This window comes from Cladophialophora bantiana, assembly GCF_000835475.1.
Source record: "Cladophialophora bantiana CBS 173.52 unplaced genomic scaffold supercont1.6, whole genome shotgun sequence".
Lineage (NCBI taxonomy): Eukaryota > Fungi > Ascomycota > Eurotiomycetes > Chaetothyriales > Herpotrichiellaceae > Cladophialophora > Cladophialophora bantiana.
The window spans coordinates 1,539,878-1,557,937 of NW_015971580.1; the positions used below are offsets into that span (position 1 = coordinate 1,539,878).

The 18,060-nt window shown below is 52.8% G+C and overlaps 7 protein-coding genes across 7 annotated transcripts; 2 read left to right on the forward strand and 5 right to left on the reverse strand.

Moving 5' to 3' along the window:
• Positions 1-848: 848 nt before the first annotated feature.
• Z519_04868 (uncharacterized protein) lies at positions 849-2,411 on the reverse strand (the record flags this gene model as incomplete). Its single annotated transcript, XM_016762612.1, has 1 exon — positions 849-2,411. One exon carries the CDS (start codon positions 2,409-2,411, stop codon positions 849-851), a length of 1,563 nt encoding a protein of 520 aa, XP_016621559.1.
• A 987-nt stretch (positions 2,412-3,398) lies between these two features.
• Z519_04869 (uncharacterized protein) lies at positions 3,399-5,733 on the reverse strand (the record flags this gene model as incomplete). Its single annotated transcript, XM_016762613.1, has 3 exons — positions 3,399-5,221; positions 5,272-5,395; positions 5,623-5,733. The coding sequence occupies 3 exons, from the start codon at positions 5,731-5,733 to the stop codon at positions 3,399-3,401; spliced, it is 2,058 nt and encodes a 685-aa protein (XP_016621560.1).
• Positions 5,734-6,334: 601 nt separating this feature from the next.
• Positions 6,335-7,580, forward strand: Z519_04870 (uncharacterized protein; the record flags this gene model as incomplete). The annotated part of the gene is made up of 3 exons (XM_016762614.1): positions 6,335-6,658; positions 6,732-7,170; positions 7,240-7,580. 3 exons carry the CDS (start codon positions 6,335-6,337, stop codon positions 7,578-7,580), a joined length of 1,104 nt encoding a protein of 367 aa, XP_016621561.1.
• Positions 7,581-7,973: 393 nt separating this feature from the next.
• Positions 7,974-10,041, reverse strand: Z519_04871 (uncharacterized protein; the record flags this gene model as incomplete). The annotated part of the gene is made up of 3 exons (XM_016762615.1): positions 7,974-9,187; positions 9,264-9,863; positions 9,921-10,041. The coding sequence occupies 3 exons, from the start codon at positions 10,039-10,041 to the stop codon at positions 7,974-7,976; spliced, it is 1,935 nt and encodes a 644-aa protein (XP_016621562.1).
• A 1,841-nt stretch (positions 10,042-11,882) lies between these two features.
• Z519_04872 (uncharacterized protein) lies at positions 11,883-12,654 on the forward strand (the record flags this gene model as incomplete). Its single annotated transcript, XM_016762616.1, has 2 exons — positions 11,883-12,088; positions 12,156-12,654. The coding sequence occupies 2 exons, from the start codon at positions 11,883-11,885 to the stop codon at positions 12,652-12,654; spliced, it is 705 nt and encodes a 234-aa protein (XP_016621563.1).
• A 746-nt stretch (positions 12,655-13,400) lies between these two features.
• Positions 13,401-14,925, reverse strand: Z519_04873 (uncharacterized protein; the record flags this gene model as incomplete). Its single annotated transcript, XM_016762617.1, has 2 exons — positions 13,401-14,761; positions 14,823-14,925. The coding sequence occupies 2 exons, from the start codon at positions 14,923-14,925 to the stop codon at positions 13,401-13,403; spliced, it is 1,464 nt and encodes a 487-aa protein (XP_016621564.1).
• Positions 14,926-15,381: 456 nt separating this feature from the next.
• Positions 15,382-17,283, reverse strand: Z519_04874 (uncharacterized protein; the record flags this gene model as incomplete). Its single annotated transcript, XM_016762618.1, has 3 exons — positions 15,382-16,424; positions 16,480-16,505; positions 16,601-17,283. 3 exons carry the CDS (start codon positions 17,281-17,283, stop codon positions 15,382-15,384), a joined length of 1,752 nt encoding a protein of 583 aa, XP_016621565.1.
• Positions 17,284-18,060: the final 777 nt, after the last annotated feature.

Genomic DNA, 18,060 nt, shown 5'->3' on the forward strand with positions numbered 1-18,060 from the left:
AATCGATACATTTTTCTTTTCTGGAAGTCTCGCGTTTGCGTCTCTCGCGGGTCGATTGGAGGGGGATCCATGATGTCGAATCCTTGAACCAGCAACCGTTGACCAGTGAAGGATGATTGGGCGGCGCGGCAAACCAATGAGCCTGGCCACAATTACGAAAGGCTAAGAGGCTGGAACGATCCCATTCCTGGAGTTGCTCGCTGAGAGTTAGTTTGAAAGGGGGAGGGGAATGTCTGGGGGAAGGACTGGGCGAAGATGTTCCTGCGCCCAGACGTCGGCGAAAGCATCCCCACAATGCCACACAAGGCAATATTCCGCCCGCACCCCAGACACAAGACGACGCCCTCCCCCAGGCCTCACTAGCCTCCCCCATCTTTCTCTCTCGGTTGTACTGAGTATCTTTGGGACTAGTAGGCCGGGGAATACGGGGTGCCCTGCTGTCACGACCGGACCTCACTCCCGTCAGTCTGGAGTCAAACTGGCCCCCTCCTCCTTCCTCCCCAACACGAGACCTCTGTGGTTTGCCATTACGGATGAACGAGTCAAGAGCTGACAGACAACAAAGCTGGACTTGGACCTGACCTTGACAGTGTGTCTTGCTACGAGGTGTGGCGACACATCACACAGTATGGTCTCGATCACATTGGCGTGCCTTCAGAAAGAAGAGGAGCTTTAAGATGGCTTGAACAGATTCACTGTTTGGGCAGAAACATATCAAATACGAAGACATGAGATACGTCAACTATGCCCCCTTCCTTTCATTCACTACTGAACGTCCAATTGCTAGGAGATATATCGAACAAAAGAAGTTCGTTCTATGCTTGCGTGCTCCATGTCCCACGCCGCGTTCATTCATGCATCCTCTCCCGTCTCCAGACCTTCAGCGGCATAGGCCCTGGCGAGAGATTGAAATTCTCCCTCCTCGTCGGCTCCCACTCAGGGTATGACAAAGCGAACTCAAACCGGTGAATTACAGAGGCCAGCAGAACCGTCTGTTCTAGATAGCTTATATTTCGACCAATGCAGCCCCGCGCCCCTGCAGAGAAGGCAATGAAATAAGGCTGCAATTCCTTACCTGCTGGCTCTAACCACCTCTCGGGCCTGTACTGTTCTGGGTCTGGAAAGATAGTCTTGTCCCGGTGCACTACGTACGAGGACACGGATACTGAGGTGTCTCCTGCAATAAAATCGCCCGCGACGGGCGCTCCTTCGGCCGGGGTGCGACGAGGCAACCCAAAGGTCGTTGGCGGGAGGAGGCGTAAGCTCTCGTCGAGACAAGCCCGGAGGTAAGGGAGGTGCTTGATCTTGTCGTAGGACGCGACCCCCTCGTCGTCCTCGAGGGCATTGTCCAACTCTTGTCTGAGCTTGTCCAGGCAGGTTGGATTCTTCAAGAGCAAGAACATTGCATTGTTCATTGCAATCGCCGTCGTGTCGCTGCCTGCATTCATCATGATGCTGACTTCAGCGACCATTTCGCCCCACTCGAGGTTGTTGGGCCTGCCTGACTTGTCGTGCAAGATGGCCGTGAAAAAGTCGTCCAGCTGTTCACCGGCCAGGTATCGCTTGAACCTTGTCGTGGCCCGGTTTCGCACAATGCCGTCCCAGTCTTGGTTTAACCGCCACTTTTCCCGGTAGGTACGAGAGAAGATTTTGCTGAGGCGAACTAGTCTCTTGTACCAGCTGTAAGACCAGACCAGATTCGACTGTGCCCATGCCGTGGCGTGTAGGCACTCTCTGAAGTGGACTTTCTTCAGTGTCCCATCAGCGGCCTCGGAGGTAATTAGGTCATCTCCTCGGTCCAGAAAGCCCAGATCTTCACTCAGTCCGATGTTGGCAATCGCTGCCACAGTGAATAGGTTGGTCCACATGCGATAATCGACAGTGAGGTCTTCCTTCGTCGGCAGCTGGCCCTTGGGCAGTGGTGCAGAACATCGAGCGTCGAAGGCCCTGATCAACCGAGCCGTCATGTCTGCAACCTTGTGTTCCCATCCCTCCAAATTCTTAATGGCATAAGCACTCGACAACATCTTCCTCTTCCGAGCGTGCGCGGGCTTGTCGACGACATCCGCAAGGTGAAAATGGCTCCCCGCCAGCTCTTGGTAGAAGACGTCCTTGCTGCATTTCGTGTTGTGCCCGTAAATGTCCTTGATCGCCTCGGGGCTGGAAAACGAGAGCGAGTTCGGCCCAATCCGCACGACCGGCGACTTCTCGTGGGCTTTTAGCAGCCCGTGCGACCGGAAGCCTTTGTGTGCTTCGTAGATGAAAGGCAGGTCCGATATCCCAGACCAAAGTGTCAAATTGGGGTATTTTCGCAGGCCCTTTTGGTCGCGGATGTAGGTGATGAAGGGGACGAGGATGAAATAACAGATGGCGAACACGAGGGTAAACAGGGCACCAGTCACGCCTAGCATCTTGTTTGCTTTTCCTCAGGCTCGCCGTTTGACAAGCAGGAACAGGACTTATAGAAATGGGGAGGGAATAATCGACAACGGGTCTATCAAAAGACCGCAGACACTGACATACGGGAAGAGTAGCAGGTGCAACAAAACTCTGCCTAGCTTTCTGGCCTTTTCTTTCTGGGCTCACCTTTCTGGAAGTGCTGGACAATGTATGTCACACATCAGTGCTGTCCCTCTGGTATTCGAGGGAATTTCTACATGTTGCAGTCACATTGCAACACAGTTGCAGCTCGGGCGGCAATCCAGGCAAGTTTGTCCCTGGACGGACTCTGGATATGGATGCGTGCCTGGGTAGTTAGTGAGCCAGTTCCCACTCGTAGAATTCAATGAAATATTCGGCGTGTAATGTTCACATTCGCGAGAGACCGAGAAAAAGGCCGATGCCGTCACGTCAAGGCGAAAAAGCGCCCCTTTGGGCAGAAAAGGAAATTTGTCGGCGAGACCAGGCTGTCTTCGAGTCTCGCTCCAGGAGAAAGAAAAATAACCTCAGCGCTTGCCTTCCTTTCTCTTTTCTCTTTCTGGAGTCTCTCTTCCCGGAGTTTCAGTGTTGTGACATTGCGTCGTACCATCTCCCGTTAAAGGAGGGAGGGGGAAGGGGGAAGAGAAGGGTTATGCATTCCCAGAAGCGGGCTGGGAGAGCTCCTCTATCAGTAGCTCGTGGCTTTTCTCCGAACGAGGCCTGTTTGCGCCGGGGGCGAATGGCAGTCATGTTGGACGGATGGAGTGCCCTCGGATAGAACTCTCACTCGGCCTTGCTTGAGTCCTGCGATCAGGTGCTACTCGCTTCGCTGTACCCAGACACGTCAAAGTCATGCATGAATTTACATGTCACCCCAGAGCATATACTGTGGCACAGCGTACGAGAAGTAATACAGAGTACCTCTCCCAAGTATCATTGCCGGCATAGGACTTCAAAACATCAAGAGGATGTCCGTGGTCTCAGGGCCTTCCCCAAGCGTCCCTCAGCAGATTCCTCGTGTTGCCGATCGGCCAAGCGTGCGTCCCTTCCAGCTCATCCAGTATGCCAAACAGAGCATCTTGTTCCATTCTGTCCTCGAAGTGATCTCCGCACACCACTATGCCCAACAGTGCCGTCACCAGGCCCGGCGGCGTCTTGCGGTTGCTCATGGCGATTCCACAAAGACGCAGCACGATCGTCCTCAACTCCCGGCTCAATGCTTTCATGCTGGCGACGTGGCCGGGCCCAAGCTTCGGTCGCGTAGGATCGTACACGGCCAGCAGGATCTTGGCCAGTTCAACGTGCTGCACGCCGGTGACGTGACAGTCGGCCAAATAGCAGACCTCGGGGAATACCTCTCCCTTCGACCTGTCCGGGTCGCGGTAGTAAATGGGTTCGAAGGAGGCCGGGAGTACTTCCGGCCACATTTCCTCGTACTGCTTGAGGGAGAGCCAGTTGTCCGTGGTGGAGAGGTTTGTGTCTAGGCGCGTGCTCGAGTTACTGTTCCCATAACAGAATTCGAGGACGTCCGCGCAGAAAATGATCAACCTGTCGGCCCACACGGCGTCTTCGGCTGGTGAGAAGGATCGAAACGCCTCGCAGCGCGAGAGATCGTGGTTAAAAGGCCGTTGTTTCAGGAAGGCCGAATATATCTCCTGGCGAAATGCCACCCAGAAACTGGCTTGACAGAGACCGTCTGCTCGCCACCTCGACTGGCCATCAACTGAACTACCCAAGTTCTGCGAGGGCGATGCGACTGCGGGGACAATAGGGGAGTGCACCGCTTCTGGAGATGGCACGGTATTGTATCTCGCAATCGGGCCGACCTTGGGCCCGTTGATGACCGGTGAACTATGGGGGACAAGCGGGACCGAGGGAATTTGTGCATCGATAAAGACGTTCATGACACGAAGGAAGAGCTCGCTGTCTCGTTCCTCGTCGGCGCGGAGGGGCGAGTCGATCTCCTCGTAAAACCGGAGGATGATGGCTGCCGCCAGGAGGTTCTCGTCTCTTGTCTGTTCTGGGTCGAGGCTTCGCTTGAGCAGGTCTTTTATACATTCGCTGTGGTAGTGCAAGGCCGTTTCTTCGGTCAGGTCAGGAACCGGCTGGCCGTCGAGGTAATAGACATTCTCCGGGCCTAGCTTTGAATGGCGAACGCGGGTGAGGTGGCGCGCTGCAGCGGCAAGCATGGCGTTTCGGAGTGGCGGACACCAGCGCGCACGGTGAGGGACGATGAATTCGAAGTGTTTCTCTGGGTCACAGAGATCGAACCACCGAGCCAGATGGTCCACGAAATAGCGAAGAAGAATCACCTCCTGTACCGTGTGTATTGATTGGGTCGATGACCTCGATGGCTTTTTCACCAGGCCCGTGAACAGCGGCGAGCTCGGCGGCTCAAAGTCTTCGGGCCTGGTCTGAACAGGGGAGGAGTAAGGGATTGAACTCTGGGCACCCCAATGGCTGCGTATGTAAAGGGGCGAAGGTCCAGTAGTCGACTCAGCGGCATTTTCGAGGATGGATTGTTTGCCTGTTTGTGACGGCCATGCACTGACCCCGGCATTCGAAGCGTCTCCCGTCCCTGTCCCTGAATTGGTGAAATCCGTTGTGCCTTTATCTTGGTGGTATGAATGCGTGGCTGTGTCAGGAAGGTCAACTGCATCATCGCCTCCCTCTCCATCCCCTAGAGATGAAGCCGGCCCGGGCTCGACCTCATCTTCACCCTCCAGGTCTTCGGCATGCTCGAATTCTGCATCCTGGTCATAGATTGCTGTCAACTCGGCAGTCTCGTCAATGTATTTTAATTCTGCGGGGGGAGTGTCAGCACCCTATGTCCCCAGATCTGAATGCCCCTACCAAGTGCCCTTTTCGGTTTCAACCAAGTCTGGTTTGTCGAGAATCCCTTGGTATCGTATCTGGCACTAGACCCATGCCGAAACCTGATGCCAGTCCTGCTGCGGATACACCGCTCGCCAGTCCTCTGACATCTTTTGCAAACGCCCGAGATCAAATCGCCTAGAATAGCTCAGCATCCATGCTCATGAGTATTTTTCACATGGCAGAAAGGCACCACCCTACATTTGATGTGCTTCTCTATCCCGAGACAGTCAGTACGTCACGTGAAAGGGGTGTTTCTAGAATAGGGGTTGGACAAGGCTGAAGGAGAGGAGAGAGAGAAACACCTCTGCAGTTATCGCAAGGACTGACTCTTGCCTTGCGCTTGCTCCGACCTGTGATGGGGTCCACATCATTGATGCTCTTCGGGCGGATCCCTCCCTGTTCCTGTTCTCGTGGATGGTCGAGGTCTGAAGCCTCCATGGCTCGATCATCGACCCGGATGGAGTCATAGGTGATGGATCAGGTATGGCGAGGTGTATCTTCGCCGAAGGAGGCACAAGGACGACAGAAAGCTGAAGCTGAAAAGCATATGGGACGCAGCAGCCGGAGGAGAATTGCCTGTTTTTTGATCCTCCACTTCCCCGCCTCGCCTCGCCCCAACCTTGACCCTTTAGCCGTCAGATGTGGCAAAAGGGGTCCGAGCCAGAACAAGGCAATTTCTTCCGATTGCTGGAGAGCAGTGGCTCACTATTCAGGAGGCATCCGGCGGGGCTGCGACTGCGGATCCTAAGCTGGTTGATATGGAGCTGACCATCAGATCACCCAATGCTGCTTCCTCCTTCACCGCCCGCCAGAATTTTCATTTTCATCGACACCATTGTCCATGTCACCACAACAACGAAATCTCCTCCCGAAGGTATATATGCCGGTGGGCCGTGCTTAATGGTTGGCGTCTTCTGCTCATACCACCGTGGTGAGAGAGTGTTTCCGGTCACTTTGCAGATTTCTTACGTCTTCTCTTTTGCTGCTTGATACTCTTTTTTTTTCCCGCTTCAATTTCTGTAGACAGCACACTCCGAGAATGTCCTCGCCAAAACTCAAGGTCGCGATCGCGGGACTGGGCCGCATGGGAGCTCGCCATGCTCTCCATTTCCATACCATGACCCCTCGCGCGGACGTGATTGCCGTTTCTTCCCCAGATCCCAAAGAACTGGCATGGGCGACCCGAAACGTGGAAGGTGTGCGGACGTATCTGGATTACGACGAGATGTTGAGGGAAGAGAAGGAGTTGCAGGCCGTTGTGATCGCGTCGGCAACCATTGTTCACGCTGAGCAGGCCATCAAAGCCATCAAACATGGCCTCCACGTCCTGTGTGAGAAGCCTCTCAGCACAAATCCGGAAGTCGTATGTTGCCGAGTCCTTTTTCACCTGTGCTACGGAGTCTGTCCCGGCATGCTGACCCTATGCCCCCCAATAGTCGCAGGCAGTCGTCACAGCATACCGGGCTTCCAAGACAACTTACCCGAACCAAAAAGTCATCTGCGGCTTCTCCCGCCGTTTCGATGCGTCGTACAGGGATGCTTATCAGAAGATGCGCTCGGGATTGATCGGACGCCCAGCTGTCTTCCGATCCCAGACCTGCGACAAGCTTGATCCATCAGGGTTCTTTGTGCAGTACGCGCAGTTTTCGGGTGGCATTTTCGTGGACTGCTCCATCCACGATATTGACCTGGCCCTGTGGTTTTTTGGCGAGGACTCCGTCGTCAAGTCCGTCAGCGCGATCGGCATCACGGCTATCTCTCCGGAATTGCGAAAGTACAACGATCGTGACAACGCGTTGGGCATCATCGAATTCTACGGAGGCAAGATCGCTCAGTTATACTGCAGTAGAATGATGGCTGCGGGACAGGAAGACAGTAAGGCCTCACCATTTCCCTCAAAGGGGCTCCCTTCGTTCAGGATGTCATCTAACGAGGCGGAACCAGGCACTGAGATCATCGGCACCGAAGGGAAACTCGCCATCAACACACAACCAATGTCCAACCTTGTCAACATCTACGAGCCATCGGGCATCCGTCGTGAGATCCCGCCGCACTACTATGGCCGCTTCCGGGAGGCGTTCATCACTGAAGCAAACGAATTCACCGCCTGCTGTCTCGACAACACCGAGCCTCCCTTCCGACTCGAAGGCGCTGTTGCTGCGGTCAAGATCGGCTGTGCATTGCAAGAGAGTCTTATCACCGGCAAGAAGATCGAGTTCAACGAGATCGGCCAACGGATGGACAGTGCAGCGGATGATGCCACTCCACTGACTGCGAGATTGTGAATTTGAGGTTTCTAGAGGGTGCCAAGCACATCCTTGGAGTTTCGGTAGACGGAAGTCCCCCTTGCCAACTCAAGGGGCGTCGCCTCAATAATACAGGGAACAAAAGAGGAGAGATATGGATAAACGAGTCATCTAGATAGAGACAACATAGAACGGGAGGGGGTCGGCCCCTAATAATGATAAAATTGCGCCTTCTCGGCAATGTCAGACATCACAAGTGCGTTTTTTTTCATGGGTACCTAGAGATCCACGAGGTGCGCCGTGGCCGTCGCCAAAGCCCTGTTCGGACAAGGCGGTTTGCTTTTTCATTCTAATATACAAGTATAGACAGGCTGCTGTTCAAATATCCTTCAATGGAGCACAACGCTCGTACAGTCATCATGGGAAAGAATCTCAGTCATACCTCCCCTCGGGGAAGGCGCCACGAATGTAGCCGTACCCTTCTCTCTCCTCAATCACGTCCAGGTCACGGACGAAAGTGGTGTCGTGGTGACCGGGGTCGGCGGGATCGGGACGGACCCCGTAGGCTATCTTGTAATTGCTGCCCAGCCTCTCGGCCATCTCGTCGACGGTGAAGAGGCAGCCGTCCTTGCCGACCTTCTTGATGACGGGGTACAGCAGGTGCGCAGCGGTCATGTAGCTGGGCTCGAGGATGATGGCCTTCCCAGAGAACCACACGACGCCGACGAGCAGGAAGAACTGGACGAGGGGAATGCCGGCCAGGATTGCGCCCGCGTTGACCCATTTCACGTTGACGACCTGCGCCGGACTGGGGCTGGACTCGCCCGTGAGGTTCTGGCGTGGTCCGCCCATCAAGTCCATCGCCGCCAGCGCCCCGACTGTGAATTTCATCACTAGCTCCGCCATGGACTGCGCCGTGGCGTTGCCGGCCGGATTGAAGGGAGTGTCTCCGTCGAAAAGGAAGAACTGGAGGTCGTCACCCTCGGTCTCGACGCCGGTCCAGCCAATTGAACCTGCAAGGTAGAAGGCTTGGTCGTCGGGCAGGTTGAGGAGGGTCGGATCACTAAAGCCACTTTCGTCGATACCTTCCACCTGCCCAACCGTATTGTTGCATGCCCACAGACGGGGATTCGGTACTGTTCCGTTATTGGCTGATTGTAGCGCCAGGATCTGGCTGCATCGGGGGCCACAGCCGACGCCTTCGCTGGTGGAATTTCCCATCCAAGTCGTCAACCCAGTCGCCACGTTTTCCACGTCTTCGGAAAATACATTGCCATAGTTGTCCACCCACTGGACTGTATTCAGCAGTGTGATGTTATCGGTATTGAATCCGGCATATCCACCGAAAATGACTGTATACTCCTCGCATTGCGCTTGGCTGGTGACGGTCCTTGAAGAAGCGACGTTTGTCTTGAGGTCGGGCCCCAAGTCAACGAAACGGTACCACCATTGGTCCCTTGCCGGAGTTGTGAACACATTCAATCCAGCACTGTAGTCGTCGGGCGTTGCCGTGACTACAGGAAAATTCTGACCCACCTGGCCCCAGAGATTCGCGGCGGCTTTTTGAAACTCTGGCTCGTAGTCCCTGCCATTGTCGGGTTGTGGTTGGCTTGCAATGTATTGAAGGTCGGCGACGCTGACAAGGCCTGTGGAATGTTAGCAAAAAAGAATCGCCGAGCTCATCGAGCCTCTCGGATGGGTAGCAGCGGCCTGGTCACATACCTTTACCGACGGATACAAATTCATCCGACACATCGATGGAATATGTCAACCCGAGAAGGGCAGCAAAGGTGTTGAAGGCCACGAAGATGAGAAGCCAAATAAAAGCAACCACTTGGGCTTTGCTCGGGTACCATGTGCCTGGGCGCCGACCTCTCCACATAATGCGCAGGGTACTTCGGTAACTATCGCACCCGAGAACGTCTTCGAAGTCTTGAATGGTCCGATACTGCGATGCGAGAAATCTCCAACGCATCATCTCGGCGTACTGCTTGAACTGTGCAGCAAAGGCAAGGCCAAGCACAATGGAGAGGCCGGTGATCATGGCGTTGTAAACGTACTTCTGCGTCTGCGAGAGACCGGTCTTGATGGTGGAAAAGCCGTACATGGTGCCTGCGAGGGCGCCACAAATTCCAGCAGTCCAAAACCACATCTTCAGGCAGTCGATGAAGACTCTCCGTGTCTGCCGGCGAGGGTCAAAGTATCTAACGGTCTCGGTGTTCGTGGGGACATCGCGAATATGTTTCTCGTTGAGTTTGTGTTCCCAGGGGGACGATGCGACCGACAGAATGCTAAAACTAGAGTCTGTCCTGTAGGTTTGACCTTGAGATTCGTGTCAATAAGAGTAATATCGAATGGGCCTTCAATGATCCGTCATACCTGTCATTCCAGGTCGCGCATTTACATATTCTTGGTCGGGTTTCATACGGTCATTAAGGGAATCGTCGCTATATCCCGGCTGGCTCCAATTCTCGGGAGTCTGGCCTCCCATATTCGTCATGGGGACATCGTGAACCTCACCTGCCAAACGTTCCCTGCTCGTACCTTGGGGGTGTAGACGAGAGTAAAACGTACTCATGTTGCCAGGGTAAAAATGCGCGCTATGCAGAAGAGAAGATGCTGCCGCAGCGAGCACATACCGCTCAGACGGTAGGGGCTGTGAAAATCGAACATGGCGACAGACAGCAAGACTTTTAAAGGAACGGACCGTTACTAAAATAATCACGGGGATCTTAACATCAATTAGCGTAGGTCTCCTGGACGCCTGGGGCCAAAAGTCTAAAAGAGCCGCCAAAAACACCAGGAGTATTACCTAGTATACATCCATCATATGGTCGCGCCAAACCGCCAGTTTGATTGGAGTGACGGGACTTGGAATTGCCTGAAAGAGCTCAGGCGACGGGAAGATGCGGCCGTAGTTGAAACGTTTGACTAGGTAGTCATCCTCTTCGACACGGGGAGGGATTTCTGACCAAGTTTTGGTCCAGCGTTGCGGCCACAATCTCGCCTCAGACCGGGCTTAGTCACAGATCGCCTCTTGGTGCTTGGTATATGGGGGTGGGTGTTGGTTTGTACAGCTTCCAGAGGTAATTTGTGTGGTAGCAGAGCTGAAAGAAATCGAGTTTAGCTCCATGAACTACCGAGTCTTATTAATGTGTCCGGGTCCATTTTGTGGACTTGGTTAACACTGTTTTGGAAAACGGAAAGCTGGACTGATAGGAGGAGGAAGTTTCTTTGTGGCGCCCGAGCGACTTTACCGGTGAGGTGCATGGTGAAGTGGGTGGAGAAGTGGGAGAAGCGTGTAGTCCAGTGGGTGCGACTATTCTCTCCACCTCCCGCTAGGCTGAAAAAGGCAGTTGCTGCATACCCTATTGGCTGCTAAAATACTCCTACCTCGAATATCTTGGCGGGAGGCTTGGCGTGACGGGCCCTTGTGTAATGTTTGGGGGGGCTTTGTGGCGTTGTTTCATTGTTTCGGTCAATTCAGGCCTCCAGCCTCGCACACCTTTGCGGCCTTCGAGTTATTTGGCCCCTGGTCAACGCTGTGTATTCGTGTGCTTTTCGCCAACTCACGTCAAACGCCGAGGGGAGCCGCCGCGGGCAGACCAGAAACGCTATGCGCCTGGTGACCGACCCGAAATCGACCCGTGACAATGTCCTGGTCCACGTTTGATTCGCAAAGGTTTAACGAAATCAGCTTCTGGGTCATTCCGATCTTTCGAAACGCCAAGGCAAGGGGCTCTTTCCACTCGTGCCTGAGATCTAGCGGACGCTGGTTCTCGAGTCTCGTCCTTTGTTTGTGACGTGATCGACGAAACAAGCACGTTGATTGGTGGCACACAGAGCATTTTACCGTAATAGTATCATCTAGGGGCTGAGTTGGGGGGCCTCGAGGCTGAAAACCCCCTTTGTCAGCACAAGCGTTGCTTTCAGCTCTTGCTAACGGCCCCTCGACGTGATCCACTAGTGGCGCCCACTGCTTGGGGCACTTGCAACATGAAACGCCTCTCCGCAAAATATCGGTTGGTCTCTTGGATCGTGACCAGCACCCGTACTACAAGTAACAAGTAACAAGTACAATGATCGAAGAGCGAAATATCAGAATGCAAAATGACGGATGTTTCCGATTGGAAGGAGCAGCAGCAACCGCTTTTCAACAGTCACGTGAAAGTGGCATGATCGACATGGCAAATACAATAATCTTGAATATTAAATCGCGTATACCGAGTACGCTTAGAAATGCGCTGAAGGATCTCTGCACACACATTCTCACTCGACTGAGCAGAGAACGCATTAGACATTTAAGCCTCTCAGTTTTTCGGACACTGCAATCTAGGAATTATGCCGCACACGGGGCACGCGGCCCCCACACACGCTTCACACTCCACGCACCACGGTCACCATAACGAACACGTGGATGCTGCCGCTGTCATAGATGAAGTTTTCTCGCGTCTCGGCGAAGTTGCCATCGAAGAAGAGATGAAACCCAACGGAAAGGAGAGATTTGTGTTGGGCGACAGGAACCCCGACGACGACGAGGATGATGAGTATGCTTGTCCCCAAGAAAAGAAACCTGGAGTGTCTGTTTGACCACTAATGACGAGACAAACAAAGCTACGTATGGGAAGACCGGCCGATTGTGAAAACCTTTGACGGAGATCTCAGACGTCAATATCTGGCTTACATCTCCAAGATCAACTCTAGCCAGTGTGGCCCGGGAGACCTGTCTGAGTTTGTCAATCACGGTGTGATTCACAACGACTCCGCGCCAATGTCGGTCGACGAATACGCAAAGATCATAAGTGACAGCAAAAGGGACCTCCCCGGACTGGATTTCGCGGTGGAAATGCTCGTAATGGAGAAGGCACAAACTACTCCCGTCACCATTGCTGGAACCAAGACGACAAGTAAGGACACACGTGAGGGCGATGGCTCGATCGCGGCTAGACTCAAGTTGACCTACAAGCCCACGTCGACGACGCAGGACACGTTCTACGAGCATGTTTTTTACGCCTTTGAAAAAGGCAAGATATCGAAGGTTTGGAGCCTGCTGGACGGCGCCGGTCTGAAGTGGAAAGAGAAGAGGGACGAAGAGACTCGCAAAAAGGGGTAGGGGCACCTGCCAATGTGGGTGCTGCTCGTGTTACAAGTGAACAGGAATTGATCACTACGGAATCGGTCGCTACTGCCTTTTGAAACCTCCAGGGCAATATATGCATAGTACCTAGTTGTCATGAGGACAATGAGAGGAACACACAAGTATAATAAGTCAAATCCAGTCCCCAAATCCATCGAAGTTTATGACTCGAACCAGAGTGATTAGAACTTGGTTAGGTATGTACATGGCATATGATGGATTGTGGATGGATCCCTCTATCCAGTACATGATGTGCATAGTAAGCACATACTTGGTAGTACTAACTACTAGTAGTACTAAGTAGCAGCCCACCAGGACCACGTAGAGGCCAGAAAACGTCTGATTTACTAGTAATCATCGATCGCTACTACCATACTAGTACTGCCATCGCGATTTCAGCTCACTATAGTCCATATCATGTACAGTACTAGTAAGTATATTATTATAGTCGTAGACAAGAAGACGGCAGACTCTCTCCTCCTGTTAATCAAACAACTTAGCAATGCATCTATGTGTGTCTGCTTGGATTGAAAGACACGGTTTGGACGTTAAGCAAACGATATTAACGGCGATAGGACTACTACATAACATCGTACCAATATTGTAATATTACCAGAGCCCGGGGTTAATTACGTCCGGATTAGGTTTAGATGATACAGGCGTATTATTTCTGTCCCTTTTGAGCAAATTTCGTGACGCGCTTAAACTCTTCAATTCTGATTTTATTTTTCAGGAAGGTGCAACCCCTTTGCAAGAAGATTCGCGGTCAGCGCGAAGTGGTTGTTTTCAAGGGAATATTTCAAGGCCTTGACACCACAATTAGCCGCATCGAGGTCGAGTCCATGTTCCCAGAGACAATCCAGCACCTCCATGTAACGCAACATGGTTTCGGGATCGCTGAAACTTGCCTTGGCGGCGAGCAGGAAATGACCAGCTGCCAACGCATGACCGTATTCCTCGATGGTAGTCACTTGGGTGAGCAAGATGCGAAGTACATTTGCCCTTCCATTCACACAAGCTGCCCGTACGGCGTCATGGTTACCCTCAAGACTGTGCCGCGCGCCATGGTCGAGTAGTGTCTGGACCACCTCGGTTTCACCACGGGCTGCGGCGAGGTTCAGGTGCGTCCGACCACCTTCTGTTTCATTGACATCATAGCCCATCTCCACAACGATCGGGATCAGTTCGTGAACGTCGTATACAACGGCGAGATGAACCACGAGATGCTGAACAGAGCCTTGGTCATTTGCGGGTACTATTGTCTGCAACAAAAGTCGAACAATACTGATATAGCTATTAGTGCGATCAGCATGCCTGGGTTGGGCAAGCTTCCGCACGGTTGAGCACAAAAGCCTATCACAGTCTCCTGGATCTAGTTTGAGCCCGTACTGGGGCTCAAGCATCAATGCCACCATTTTGGCATCGCCCGATAAACAAGGTTGCTCGATTGCCATCCGGTCGTATCTTGGTGAACAATGTGAATGATGATGGGGGGTGTTGACATCCGCGCCATGATCCAAGAGATACCGCACCATATCATACCAGTGGCTCGTTATGGTAAAGCGCAAGGGATCGGCAAGGATGTGCTTTCGAACATCCATGTCAGGCTCTCGCTCTACGAGAGTTTTCATGGTGACAGTATCTTTTGCAGAAATTGCAGTCACTAGGGCCCAGGAAAGGGAATCGATTTGTCGCGGGCTTCTGGCTAGACGTTCCAGCTGCGCACACAGTGTAGTTTTGTCCCCGGCAACGAAATCGAGAACACCGAGGGCAACCATGTTCGCAGTCTGACACAAGCGATCTCCCGGCTCGAGTCGTATCGTTCCACTGACAGTGTTCACATTTCTGGTTTCCACGTTGTCGGACACATGGAAAGTAGGAGTCGACAACAGGATTGCAACGGCACCCTTTAAATGGGTGATCAGGGCAGTCTTCGGCCGTGGCGAGCATATCTGTCCCTTCAGTAACCGGTACAGGTGCTGAAGCCCCATTTTCAACGTTATTTTCTCAAAATCCTCTTCCATACTTGTGTGCACTCTGCCAAAATCGAAGTATTGGGCCTGAATTTCGCGATTGAATAGACCTGCCAGACGTTTTGTCATTCGATGCGCGTCGAACGACAGCGATTTTTAATATTAACTTACGGTTGACACATCGAAGACGTAAACCTTCTTTCCATGAGGAGTTGTCTGCCACTAGCCCAATGATCAGAGAGTGTACCTCAGAAGGCAATTTACCAAACGACATTGCTGCTGAGTCTTGATGGTCTGTGTATGTATCTTGCTCTGAGTCAGATCGTAAACTTCAGTGTGAGCACATTACTAGTACACCAGTGGTGCTTTTCTAGGAGGGTTGTGTTAGACTGGTATAATCTTTGAAAAGTTTGGTTGGAGGCTTTTATGACAAACTGAATGCTGAGGGGAAGCGAAGACGGAGTTGGGGTACTTTCCGCCAAGAATCGGGCTATGCCGTTTCTGGAAACGGAAAATGTGCCGAGGCGCTCAGCCCTGCGCTGCAGCCTTGCAGCTTCATACTTCGGAGATACGCGGATCTTTACAGGATTTTGGACCGAGCGCAAAGTATAGCCAGTTCTCACAGAGCTTGGATTATCCTTTAGCTCAAAGCTATCATGTATTACGTGATCCATCGATGGTATATGTATCACACAGCGTTTGCATAATTTGGCAGGACCGTCGCAGACTTTCATGTCTGCAACTGCTGATAGAATGCCGCCGAGTTGATAAATGCACATCGTTGCAACAGCTGAGGCTCCACCGCGGTTCGAGCATTTAATGACAGCTGCGCTTGTCCTGCGCGAGGTCCACCAATAACTCTAATGCTCGCCCCTGTCACATTCTGACTCTTCACTGCTGCTTGAGACTTGGTATATGCTTGGGTCCAGCCTGACAGAGTGATTGCAGGGTTGCCGCTCGGGTTGCCCGTCGATGCAAAATGTGCCCAACTACCCGACATCCTGGTTGCAGTCAGGTTCGCTGCCGCCGTTGTTCCGAAGCCGACGTTCGGTTGGTTGAAGACGAAAGGTACATCGGAAAAATGGATGACCCCTTCGAAGGAGGCATTGAAAATCTGGAGCACGCTGGTCAATGACGTCGTGTTGAGGACGTATAGGTAGCTCGCACTGCCAAACTGAGAAATACGGTGAGATGCATCAATTGATGGGCATGCAAAATTGATGTCGCGGTAGATCTGTGACGCTTGCAGGAAGAATGGTGAGATCTGGGATGCCTGGGCGGCTGCCACGAACCCACTGACTGGGTACAACGAAAGCAGCCTTGATAGCGTGGTCGAGTTGAGATTCGGATACGAGGAGTGCAAGAAAGCCTGTACAGCGGTGGAACCGTTGAGCGTCGGAGGGACAAAGATGCTGCCGTCATTTTCATTCCATCCAGTAATGACGGCTATGTTTTTGTGAAAGCGACCTGTGCGAATCAGAGTCGAGGGAGCATCAGGTAGGTAGCTTCCGTCAACGGTCGGGAAAAACAAATCTTGAGACACGCCGTTGGCTTGGGTAGCTGTTGTTGTATTCTCAAATAGCAGAACGGCATTGAGGAGCTGGACCATGGGAATTGCCCGGAGACAAGTCAAGACTAGGCTGCTATTTGTCCCTGTACAGCCTGCCAGTCGAGCAACCGCAGCAGTGTTTGTGGCCGTTGCATTTCCAGTGACACCAGGATCACTCGCTGGCGCCCCAGATTGCATGATAGCTCGATGGAAGGGAGCAGTACCTGTCAATCATGTTTTAGAATCTCCACTGAAGAGTGATCGACCTTAAATCCTTACCATTCCCACCGAACGCCGTCATATGCCTATTGTATGTCAGTGTCAAAGAGTGGCATCATAGCAGACGATACTTCAATAAGAGGCCCTTTCAACGGTGCGTAAGGGTTTTGGGGAGGCTCACAATCCCACGCTGACACCGCCATCACTCTCGCCAAATACCGTAACATTCTTTGGATTTCCCCCAAACGCGGCGATGTTGGACTGGATCCATTGTAGCGCCAGCCGTTGGTCGAGCAGACCGGCATTCAGCGACCCTTCCGTCCTAAGAGCAGGGCTGTTGGCGAATCCAAAGAGATTGACACGGTAGTTCATTGCAGCATAGATCACCGGCGTACCCTTGGCAGCAGCCCCGGCCACAAGCGCGGTGGGATTGTACAAAGAATAGTTGTATGAGCCTTCCTCATCACCTTGGCCGGAGATCCAGACCATTACGGGGAGGTTTGCATTTTGTTTCGTGCCCGCTGGTCTGACAACCTCGAGATTTAGGCAGTCCTCGGAGATATTGAAAACGCCGGGATTCTCGCTGATGGCACCAAGAAACGACAATATGGTGTTTTGTGGACAAGCAGCGCCAGCGGCCGTGGCTTGGACAGTTGTACCTGTGGGATAGGCAAAGGCCTTGGGGGGTTTGAAACGGTTGACGCCAGACGTGTCCTGGCCGAAATTGATTCCCTGGAACTGTTCGGTTCCTGCGACGCTGAAGCCTATATAGGTGAGATTGTGGGCATTGTCGCGCACTGTCACTGTGGACTGGGCCACGACAGTCGCGACGAGAGATGAAATGAGAAGTTTGAGGGAGTGCATTTTTCTTGGGGTATTAGTTCAAGTGATCAGCCGAGCGAATTCCTACCTCGATGTGCGGCAGAGGGTCAGATTTATCCTCTACTAATAAGCATCATCCGCAGCCTCTGACGTCTGTGGACTCGTCAGCCTGTTGCGTGAGAGGTTGTCATTGCGCGGTTCATTCCAAGGCACCGACAAGTGAGGCTGCCCACCTGGCACCAGTATTGGGACAGCTTCGCAACCTTGTGAGGCCTAACAGCCATCTCATTAGGCGGCTTAGCTGAGAAGAGCATGTTAAAAAGGCCGCATGTCGACGGGGAGTCGACGGGGAAGTTCGCAGTTTTGACCCAATTGCACATCGCGGTCGGACGAAATGTCGAATCAACTGATGGTAGGCGATGACTCGGCCCTCTCTAGGTCATGCTATCCCACAGATTCCGGGGGACGAATACTTGGTCAAAGCTTTGTTCCTGGGGCTTAGCAAGGCTTAGATGCGAAGGGCGGGGTAGAGGCAGACCAGGTTAGCTTTCCAGTCTGAAACGGCATTTCGCAGTATCCTCAAACCATAGGAGAAATGGACGGGCGAGTCAGGGAAGCTGAACGCTCACGATAATACGCAGCCCCCCCTCGGGGGGTCTCCTCCCACGGTGCACTGTAAAGGTGGTCACCAAATGATCTTACACCTGTTCTCACCTCGCTGTGTGGATCTCGGGAGAACCTCGGGAGCAGACGACCAAAATTTTTGACCGTCTTTTTCGATCAAGCACGGATGGGACTGTGATCTCTTCCCTCAGAACA